Source organism: Sipha flava, unplaced genomic scaffold, assembly GCF_003268045.1.
Source record: "Sipha flava isolate LNK unplaced genomic scaffold, YSA_version1 323_pilon_pilon, whole genome shotgun sequence".
In the NCBI taxonomy this organism is placed as follows: domain Eukaryota; kingdom Metazoa; phylum Arthropoda; class Insecta; order Hemiptera; family Aphididae; genus Sipha; species Sipha flava.
Genome location: NW_020273008.1, coordinates 561618 through 574191, shown reverse-complemented (window position 1 = coordinate 574191; position 12574 = coordinate 561618). Strand labels below are relative to the sequence as shown.

General features: G+C 30.3%; 1 protein-coding gene across 2 annotated transcripts in view; it reads right to left on the bottom strand.

Moving 5' to 3' along the window:
• The window catches only part of LOC112686703 (lachesin-like), a 280882-nt gene that overhangs the window by 41780 nt on the left and 226528 nt on the right, over positions 1 to 12574 (bottom strand). For both annotated transcript variants that reach the window (XM_025559111.1, XM_025559112.1), the window contains exons 6-7: positions 11149 to 11277; positions 8178 to 8316 (exon numbers count right to left, since the gene is read on the bottom strand). In XM_025559111.1, the coding sequence (XP_025414896.1) occupies positions 8178 to 8316; positions 11149 to 11277 (268 nt within the window). The remainder of the gene's footprint in view (positions 1 to 8177; positions 8317 to 11148; positions 11278 to 12574) is intronic.

Here is a 12574-nt window from a genome sequence, read left to right as displayed (position 1 = left end):
GAAATTAATTTTTCTTCAATACAAACTTAAAAATAATTTACAGTTCATTACTTACAACGTATGTTCCTATTATAATGATAGACTAGTAGTTTATATTTTTAATTATTTATACGTTACATTTTTTAAATAATCAATGTATTATATTCAAAAAAAATACAAGCCTTGGGATGGCGAATCCCCCCTTCACCCCCTCACAAATACGCCCTTGTTTCACATTCATTCCAACCCCCACCCCACACTGCTCATCTATGGTTTCTCGTAAATGTGCGTTTCGTTCGCGCGCCGTATACGCGGACAACGCACGTTTCACGCATCAGCCGCACAGTGCGACGCGGCCATGACCGTATGTTTCGCAGACTCACCCCTGTGGCTCCGTGAAAACGACAATGGTAACGTCGGCGTCGACGGTGGTCGTTGTAATGTTATTACGAGCGGTCGAAATAATTGCATTATTATTGATATTATTATTACCATTATTATCCCACACCAACCGTCCGCAGTGTAATGCGAATTTCTCAACCGGAAACGTGTTGAAAAACCGTTCGGGAAAAGAAAATCAACACTCAGTACATGGTAGCAGTACACCAAAACGTAATTCATCGAACGGACGTTTTACAACAACACTTTATAATAAATCTCGTAGAAGACGAACGGCTACCTTAAAAACCGCTTAAGATATTATTGAAACACCGCGACACCTTGTCGTCGTTCCTTATTGGCGTTGACGAATTATAATAGGCCGAAGAGTGAAATTGGAAGGACTTAAGTAGGAAAGACGACAAGAACTATGATAAATGTTTGGTTAAAATATTAAATCTCGGTTTACACTTTTCAACGTAGGCATTAAAAATATCATATTTACTTTGGATCTGTGGTACTAGCTATTTTTTCAGTTTTTTAATCAATTTCCAAGTTTTAATTAAATTATTTTTTCCAACATTTTTTTTTTTTTTTTTTATAAACATTTCTAACGCTTATGAATTCGTTTATATTTTTTCATAATATTTGTATTAGTAGTCCGGATGAATTAAACTCACACTATGTTATTAAACCTTTGATATAAGAATGAAGTGTATATACTTTAAGCCTTAAAGTTTAAGGTAATGGAATATCATATTATTGTTTAAGATTTAAAGTAAATTTTATATACTGTAATTATAAACATTAGAAATTAGAAATTTGTTGATTTTAAAATAATATCAAATATCGTTTCGATGATGTTTAGAAATATATTTTTTTACGCATATACCATATATTATTTTTCTTTTGAATATCATAGTCGTTGAATATCGAAGAATATTACACGTAATAGACTTTTCCATTTGTGTCAAAACAAAAACACACACACACACACACACACACTGATTGGTATTTTCACCTAATAAGTTCCATTGGAATGTGATTGATGTCAACATTTATCGTCATTCACAAAGTAATATGCCTCCTTATTTCGTTATACATACGTTTCGGAAGTCTAGAATTTTCTTGGAACGCAAAACTGACTGTTGTCTGTGTAATATACAAATTATATAGGTCGATTGATAGTACGCATTGGAATGCATAATTATAACAATACTAATTATAATGATAATAAATAATTTAGTAATGGAAAAAATCGATCATTACGATAACGCGTTAATTTTAGGGAATATCTCCACAAATATATGAATTTACGGAATCATTCAATTTTTGTATGACTGTTTTTGGTTTATGACAAGTGATTCAAGTAACTCAAAATCCAGAGAAAAACAACTAACTAAGATTTTTGATCGATCGAGAACGTAACATAGTAATTTATTTATTTTTTTTTTGTTATAAAACGATTGTTAAAATATTGATACAAAGATATAAGAGATTTGATATGATTAGATCTCAATAAAAAAACTAAATAAAAATCAAAACTTATCTGTTCTTAAAAAATAAATTAATATATTATAGGCTTTATTAAATCTACTTTGAACCGTATAACTCTATAACTCAAGTAGAACTAATTGTGGATAATACTCTGGAAAATATATTTCTGAGAATTTTATATACAAAAATTGAACTTTTAATGCTTTTTTAAAAATTTTTTAAAGATAGTGAACAGTTATTGTATTCGTTGGTTAACATATTACTTTTCAGCTAAATGGGTTTAGCTTTACCATGGACAACGAGATTTTAATAGTTCTATAAATAACTTCGATTATGCGATTCTGATAAATTCTTAGAAATGCTTTATATATGCTTAGATATGCATTATCTTAATATTTTAATTGAAACAAATAATGTATTGTTAAAGCCATGATTTTTTTTTCTGTATCTGATTACAAATTACTAAAAGTTAAAAAAATATGGTAACATTGTGGCATATCAATATTTGGAAAATAAAATTTTTATTTTCTTTAAAACTGAAAAAATATTTTGAAAACAAAAAATGTTCATTGAATGCTAATTTACCTTTTTTTTTATAAATAGTATATTAAAATGTTTAAGTATTGGTTTTTTATTGAGAAATGAAAATGTTATGTTTTCCTCTTCTTTTCGATTTGACAAAAGTATTTATAATTAAATAAAAAGTTTCTCGTAAATATTTAAATATATCACTGATTAAAGAAAAATAATTGAACTTAATATAAAAAAGAAATTCAAGTTTTGAATATTATGTTTTGACAAATCGAGAAAATCCACTGCATTTTTGACATCAATCAATCATATTCAGAATTATTGAAAATTGAAAATTGGCACAAAATTTTTCATGTAATGAAAAAAATAAATTGGAAACGTGTACAAATAATTTATAAGTGTTAAAAATGAAATTTTGATGAAATCGAAAATTTTAAATAATTTTCATTAAGCCGTATAGTCATTTATTAAAGGAAATTATTTTATTAATTAAAATTATTTTAATGAAGTTTATGCTGTTTATAGGCATTCGAAACTTTTGAATTTCCTAAATTTTAGATAATTATTATTTTTTTTTTTTGCGTTAATTAGAACATTAAAAGTTCATCCAACCTTATTAGGAATATGGTTCTTCTAATAAATCAAAAATCTTCAGAAATATAAACTGATACACTCACTTGACTTCTTTTACTGAGAATCATTATTTTGAGAGCGATGGTACATAGGTTTCAAGTTTAAATTACCAATACATGAATACCACTTACTCATCCTTGTATCCTGCCCAACCAAAAAATTTCGCCAATTTTTAAACTATTTTTATTACAAAGACATAATAATAATCACTCTTAACACGTTCAATGCCAACATTATTCTGGCGTATTACGCTACACGCCACGCTAATATTTGAAAAACATGGCCGACGTCGGCACGTATCCGACACGCTATATGCTAAAGCATTTATTTTTTGAATTGTAAATAATAATACATATAATATTATACTTATATATGTATTGTTAATTTAAAAAAATAAGGTCGGGTGCTAACGAATTACGAATTTGTCATCATATTATTTCAATAATCTACGTTCGCCTAATCATGTATATAATTATTATGATACATACGACATGAACATACGAACAATAATTGTGGAAGTATTAACGTATAGATTGTTTTGTCGATGCATTTATTACATTTTTCTGAAAAAAAAAAGAATATTGATAGCATTGGACGATAGAAAATAACATGTGTTTTGTATCAATACATGGTTATAGATAAAACCTTCCCACGATCAACAAAAAGGCGGAAACTAAAAACCAACTGTACCAACTTATTTAAAAATATATACTGAGTAGCCAACACAAATATTATAGTCATACACTCAAAGCCGAATATTTTATTCCACTATAATAATACATATAACGTTTGTCGGACACGCTCCGACACCGGCCAGGCGCGTCGGTATCCAGTGTCGGAGCATATCCGACGTCGGCATTGAACGTGTTAATTTCTTTTTCCAACACGTAAAGTATACATTTAATCAAATAAATGCAATGCCCGCGTATCATTATGAGGTTTCAGAGTTCTTTTTTTTTAAATTGTAATGATGTGCTATTAAGCCATCAGATATTTTTTAGATTTAAAATGTATTGTATAATAATTATAATAATCGGTAGCATTAGAATAAGTTATTTTTATTGAATAGGACAATAAAGTAATAAAGGATCACACACACATACACACACACACACACACACACACACACACACACACACACACACTCACAAAACATGACATATAAGGAGACCGGTTATCGGTTCTCTAGACAGAGGAACTCTTCATGTCACGAGCGCGTACATATTGCCCTTATGATTTTTGTTATTGTATGTTTATTATATGTGTGTAAATTAAATTATTAATAAATAAAGTGTATTATAATAAAAGAGTCAAAGATCCTTATTATTTCAAAAATAAATCGGTCACCTCATCCTATAGTTCAGACGTTAATAATAATTCCTATTGAGAAGTCGTCACGAGGATCGGAGAGGTAATATATTTTATAAATAGTTTATAACATAGTTTGATGATTGACTTAGATATGTATAATCATCACCGGTAATTTTCTTGGTTTTTACCATTCATGACAAAATTATTTGAAATAATTTGTTACTTTTCTTTTGAACATTATTATCAACGTATACCAAAATACGACCCGAGAACTTACATAGTATTTATAAAAATACAATCGTGGCTCCAAAAATTTAGGTTTTCTAGATTTAAAAAAAAAAAAAAAAAATCATAATTTGATACACTCGTGTACAACCGATATTTCGTATCCTAATTATTTTATTATAATACATACCGAATTCTGTATTAATTTTACAAGGTAAAAATCGGTATATATTTGCGTATAATTCACAAACTTTTACAAAATGATTTTAATTTTTAAAATTTGATTTACACCTCAAAAGTGATTATTTCTTCAACGTGATTATGCAATAAAAATGTATAAAATGCTTCACATCCGACAAATGACATTCGTTTTATAACAGATGTATTTCGTTGCTATTTTCGTTGAAAAATATATTTCGCTTTTACTGCCCGGGGGGTGGACGACGCATATATTTATTTTTATACGTATAACCAATCATACCATTATTGTGATAATAATGGATGTACCATAATATAGCTAAGACATCGAACAAGTATTATTATTTTTCTGTTCGTTAACAGCCATTAGCGTATACTAACCGTAAATTGGTCGTACCTGCTTTGGTTTACCTGCTATAAAACCTTTATATGCTTTTCCGTTTTGGCTTCATCTATAGCAAACTTCGCCAATTCTTGAGACCCTGCTGAACAAAAACAACGTTTCTCTTGTCTTGTACTCATTAACTGTGCCATTCCACTACGATTTTCTATACGTCTCCGACAACATTTGTATCTATCACTATCTCTCTTTCTCTTTATATCTAGTAACACTCACTTAACTATATATTTTTCAGCATACTTTTTTCTTTCTTTTGTGTTGAAAATCGGTATCACCCCCTCGCGGGTTCTTCATTAGCACGTTTAATTGGTTTTGAACTTTTTCACCGATCCTTTTGTAATTCGGTTCGATTCGGTTTTCTCATTAAGTAGTTTAGAATATCTCTCAGAATTCGGTCCACCGTATTCCTGTAATACTCAATAATTCTGAATTATAGCGTAAGAGGTAATACAATCAGAATCAGATCACAAAAGTTTTTTTTATTTTAATAATTAATTTCCCTTTAAATTTAACGACATTGATAATTCAATTATTTCCTGATATTAATTTACTTCATTCAAAAATAATTGGTTAATTATATTTTAACTAGCTTGGTAATCGATTGCCTTACGAAAACAATGTGACAGTCAGATTGATCAATTAAAAATGTGTTACTATTATTCGGGGAAAAAAACCACTATAAAATATGAAATTTACTTATATCACCATTAATTATTCTACCTGGCACGATAATATTCAACTATTCAATAATAGTTTTCTATACTTTTTATCCTAGGGTTCATATAAAATTATAATTTCTCAGTAAAAATTTCCTTTTAAAATTGATTTATTATAATGTTTAATTTCAATTCTCATATGCAGTTGTACTGTTTTCTTAAATATTAGTTACGATATCTCCGCTAATCTAAATTGTATCCCTCCATTACGTCTAATTTAATACCAAATTCATCTTCAATTCTCGATCATTCACTGTTATATATCCTTTTTAATATCCTTCGCAACTGATGTTCACCATTTTATTTCTAACTCACTTATTAATATTAGTTTGTTCTAACTTTTTTTTTATTCCTATATTCCTACGTACTCCGTTTTAATTAATTATATTGTTTTCATTTTTCTATTTTCTTATAATAAAAGTACTAGAATAAAATTATATTTTAGTAAGTGAAAAAGGCAAGATATTTATTAAATGTTTTTCTAAAAGTGAGAATTACTTACATTTATATCCGAGTGAAATAATATTCAAAATATTTTACAGTGACCATTAAAATATTAGTCTATGTAGTTATTATTGGAAAACTCTAACACTAATAAAAACTGAGCAATAGAAAAAGTGAAATGTAGGAATAAAAAAATATATTTTTAATTTATACGATACCAAATATTATGAATATTTTATAGTTTTATCGTAAATAATATTATTATGAAAATGCACAAGAAAATAAACATACAATTTAAAATTTCTTGCTGTTAAATGCATAGTAAAAAATATTAAAAATATAGTGAAAACAATATGCACAGCGAACAATAATTTGTAAATAACTCATTGATTAATTAATTGATTGATTTATTCCAGTGTATAAAGAATATTCAAAACGAATATATAAATATTGAACAAACTTATTTAGTATAAAATATTGTTAGTACCGATGTGAAAGGTAATCCATTTTACATAAATCATGAATAAAAAAGTATAGAAATCAAAGTCCATCTTAATTTCTAAACAATTATAATACTTTTACGCGTTTGTTTTTCGCATTCATGCAAAATATTGACAGTTGTTTTTATTAAACTTTTCAATGAAAATATTTTTCTTGTGCATGATCGATGAGGCAGAGGATTCCAATTGGATAACTAATCCTCTATGCCTAACCCCTATCCCGCCCCTTGACGGCCATCTCCAAAATATGACTGTTGTAATTAATTGCATGGTAAGAAGTGCGCGACGTGACTCGACTCGGCTATTGAACGACTAATAATAAACAAAAAGAATATACATTCCCACCCCGTGGTTCAATGGCTGACATCTTGTTTAACAGATTATATACGAGCAAACAAAACGTTTTCCATTTGCCCCAGGACGGCTTTTTATTTTTTTTTTTACTGTTTTTCTTCTTTTGAAAAATAAGTGTTGGCGAAGAAATGCTTAATTAAGACTGGGAAACGCACGTGATTGTTTCTCAACCTTTTTAGCATCGGGTTTTTGATTAACGATATTCCCATGGCGAACATTTTTGTTTTCACAAATATATAAATTACAAACGTCAAGTCTCAGGATGGTGCATATAAATATCACGATCACTCGGAAACAACGATTTTACTTGCTGATACTCGTATATTTGCACGATGCAATCAAATGGACACCGGGAGACCATTATTAAAATATCGATCTGTTACCAAACAGTTAGGAGGGCCCAAAACAAATCAAATTCACGGATGACTATGCACCCTGAATATACATACGACTTGTATGTACGACATTCTTACGTGGCTCTGTACTACGGTCGGGAATTATGCACACGGGTGAAATACATTTAGAGACATTTGCGTCAGCTGCAACTCGAATATTTCAACGCTCATACTGATGATAAAACACCCGCATCATTCTTTACCGTATGCTAATTATTTATTTATTTATTTTATAACAGTGGATCCTATGGCCGAAGACATTTGTTCGGTAAACAAATACGTTGATCAGCTTCCAACTGATTTACATAATGTATGAACTACGAAACATAACACGAATTGTTTTACCAGTCAAGTGTAGAGCAATAAAAACTATAATTTTATCAATGGAAATGTTACTTGATGCTCTTATTACTCCTGGCAACTGTGTATAAGAATGTATTTATATTTTCACTTACATTATGGAAACATTGTTCTAATAAATATAAGTTTTAACAAATAATTTTTTAATTTTATTTTTTGATCTTTTGTTTACGAATTATAATCCGTATACTGATTTAATTTTAAAACAAAATATATATGTTCACTGCACTTCGATTATAGATTATGATGAACTTACCCTTGGAGGATCATTTCTCCTTTAGTATTGGACCAGTAATTGACGGAATTGGGAAACGATTCAACGAGGCATTCCAATCGTACGTTTGTACCGTACGGTGCTCCTAGAATCTGATTCGGCACCCTGATTACTGGAACAACTGTAATAACCATAAGCAAACATTTCAAATCAATGTTTTTTTTTACGAAAAACTTCATAAAAGTGTTAAGTTGATCAATTAAATTATGTTAAAAATCAAATGTTCTTTTTTTCAAACACATTTCGTTTAAACTATATGTGGTCGTTTTAAAATATTTCAAGTATACCATTATACATTGTGATTAAATTTTAAATTACTTGTCGTTTTTCACACTTACATTAATTATTGTATTGCCGTCATGCGATGTGATGTATTTATATTTATATATATTATAATGGGCTGTAGTATTATTCACTAATATTCCTAGATCAAGTTTAGTAACAAAATATAATAGTTTTTGTTACATGTTTTAAATCTAGTCAAATGCAAACAAAAATATAATATTAAATCAATATCATTCCCTTTAAAAATTAGAAAATTTGTGTATTTTCAAACATTTAAATACGAAGGTTTTGATGAAACTCGTATTTTATTTGAATGAAAATATAAAACTAAACTAAACTAATAATTTTTATACCTCAAATGATAACCCAATAATAAAAATACATCTATGTTTTACAAAATAATAAATCAGGTACTTATATTATTTTATATATTTATATAAAAAAAAAAAAAAGATGCTATACTTTGACAGCGTTTGAAAATATATACTAGTCGAATTGAGCAAATATTTTTGGGGCAAAAAAAATAAAGAAAATATTAAAAAACCAAAATTATTTGTTTACGACGGGCAAATAATTATTTTTAATCATTTTAAACGTAATTACAAAGGACATTCAATTATTAATAACGGACAGATCCAAAGTTTAATATTTGCATAATTTATATGCTACGGAAATTGTTGATGCTCAATAGTATTCAACTTTACTGAATAAGGTTCGTATAAAATAAACCAATAACACCATTACAACGTATGAACATTTTTTTGTTTTCGAACGCTTACGCACAAATTCAACTACGGTATCTCAATAATTTAATTATTATTAGATACAATTACAATGGATATGTTACAGTGTAAATAGTAGCACAGGATAGAGACAGATGGAAGCTGATTTGTGTTGCGGAAACTCATCGAAAACATGTGATCGACCACCGATCGACCGGTGATGAATGCCCATTTCAATATGAGTTGAAAAAAAAAAAGGCAATAAACTGTTTTAGTTATTATATAAGATATTAAAACGAGAAAAGCACTGTGGATGACACTTGTTTTCAATAAGAGTTATGATATTAGTTACAACACGAAACTCTTTTTTATGTTTGCCATTTTACAAGATCCGAATATCAATACGCCGTAGTTATTCGTATTCAATATTCCGTGCACTTGGTGTTTATATGTTTATATAGTTCAGGTACTTTTTTTTTTTTTTTTTTTTTTTTTTTAATTAAGACAAAACGCCAAAACCGGTTTCTGGAAAACGTGTAGATTAAGATTTGCTCGCGTACCATTCAGAAATCAGGTAATGCATGATGCATTATGTGTTTTAAGTTAAAGGTCTAGACTATACCTATTACGTCCCATACTAAAATCTAAACTTCCACTTCATAATAAATTAATTTTATATAAAGCAATGCTACGTCCAATCTGGTCATATGGTGCACAAATATGGGGTTGTGCCAAACCATCACAATTAAAAACTATCGAAGCCTTCCAATCGATCTCTCTCCGTACAATCACGTCCGCTCCTTGGTATATTTCCAATCATACCCTCCACAAAGATTTAAACATAGAAGCAGTTGATAATTTAGTTAAAACTTACTACAAAAAGTTCCACTCAAAATTATTTCTCCATCCCAACCCACTTATCGCAAATCAACACACGGTATCAATCCCGGACAACCCCCCCGTCGGCTCAAACGTCGTTGGTGTCGTGATCTTTTAGACTGAAAATGTGCTAGTTTAGCAGTCACGTCATGGGTCCTATCACTGGATAGGTTCCCAAATCGCTGTTTCTTGTCCGTCATATATTGTTAACATATTTGCTTATTGTATTTTTTTTTATACAGATTTTAAATTTTATATATTTTAATAAACAAAAAAAAAAAGAAAAAAAGTTAAAGGTAAACAGTGGTAGTAGCAGTAGTCCGGGAAAACACTGGCTCTCTATAAAAAAAAATTCGTCGTGTTATTTGATAACTCTGGCCCCAGTGGCGGCATTGTTGTTTTCTTTTAATTATTTTTTTTCTTTTATTTAGCCAAGAACCAGCTCACTACATCGAGCCGTCTACCAACAGACAAAGGGTTCCCCAAGGACGAGAGCCACTCACTTATACTCATTATCCTCACCCGGTTATTCCACTCAAGAACGGACGACGGTGGCATCGGTCATCACGGTTTTCGCGCGTGACCCCGTACGCATCCGACCGACCGTGGTTAATTCGTACATTGTTGACTCTCAGTCGATCCCCGAACGCGCCGGACTTAGGTTGTTTATCGCCAAGTCCACGTGAGTTTTATTGTATTATTATTATTGTTATTGGAATCGCGTGGTATTATTACGTCGGCGGGAAAATGTCGGTCGAGTGGGTCACGCCGTTCGGTCAACAACGATTCGTCGTCTCCGAGTGCTTCAAACGTACACGTAGAATATAATTCAATATTCAAATCGTCTAATTAATTTCCTGATAACGATTCTGCGGTCTGCTGGGTCGGGGATCGGCACCGTAACAGCTCGCTTGTACACGCCCCGCAACGCACTTTACCCCCAGTACACGTGCTCTGGTTTACGCGAACGGGCGCGCGCGGATACGTATAAGGGTAGGCTTATGTGCTTTCTCCTGCGTGCGTTGTTGACCGTTCGTTATGTAAATAATCCGTGTATGCATACTCACAGTTGACGTTTAACGTGATCCTCTTGCTAACAGCCGGCGGTACATCGTTGGACGCTATGCACAAGTAGTGTCCCATTTGACTGCGTTCCACTTTGTTGAGCAACAACGGTTCGCCGAGCACTTTTTCGTCTGCAACACATATGCAAACTCAATATTAGTTAAGAGATCAACTCGCGCTCGACAAGACGATTGCGCGTGGTGCAGATTTTCGAAAGAGGTAGTTTGTTCCACGATCGGAACTTGACCGTCACCAAAAAAAGCAGTTACGTCTGATGTCATTTGGACAACACAGATTTACGACGACAACGGACGCGAAGGAACGTTTTATTTTCCCTAGTCAAATGACCAATCTATGATCAACAAACCAACTGTTTGTTAAAATCTTTGTTAATATCTTACCATATTAGTCTACGGTTTTTATGTTTTTATAAAACTCTTAATGTCTGTATACGTTTGATAATTGTCTAATATATAAAAACGAAAATACACCGGATTAGAACGTTTCGCCCGTTAATTTCAATAAGAATATTTTCGTTATGCAAATTGCACTCACTATTGTGCGCTCGGAATGAACGGTAATTGTCATGACCATAGTGATTATTGAATGTACGATACTATAATGTACGATTATCATTGTTGTTATTATTACTATTATTGCTGTTGTTATTATTCGAGTCCGTCTTTTGCGTTACGAACAGCATTGTTTTATTACGCTATATTGTTGCAAGATGTAGATAGAAAATACACGCAATTATTTGTTTTTGCGCCGAACAATATAAATTGATAATCCTTAAGCTCCGGCCCATATTTATTTATTGAGAGGTTTCTTATGTATTTTGATTCATTTTTTTAAGTTTGAACTTTTGTTTTTCAAATAATAATATTAATTAATTTTTTTCTCTACTTCTCTACGATTTTAATTAACTATTTAGTCGATTTAACTAAAGTTTTCGATTTAACATTAAATAATTTTCCTAGGGTATGATCAAGTCCTATACTAAATATGAACAATTCAAGAGTTTTTTTGTCGTGTTCAAAGTTTCCATGGGACTTGATATGATCATACGGTTAAAAAAAAAAAAAAAAGAAAAAAAGTATAGAATGCATACAAGTGTACGTATAAAGACATTGAATATATATATATATATATATATTTATTAATGTTAAATTTTGACTTTCCTTCGGGGAAAATGCAACTTCTAAAAAACACATTGTAGTTACTTTTAGTAATAAAAAAAAACTTTTATTCATTACCGATATTATACAGATATCTCAATACCTTTAAAGTTTATATGATATTCAATTGAAGATACCCTCCATAAATGAATAACTAAACAAATCAAGGAGTAGATGTTTCTATTAAAAATACTTTTAAGGAGTGTAATTCGAGAATTAATCAGCTAAGTTAAAAAAAATTGTTTTCACT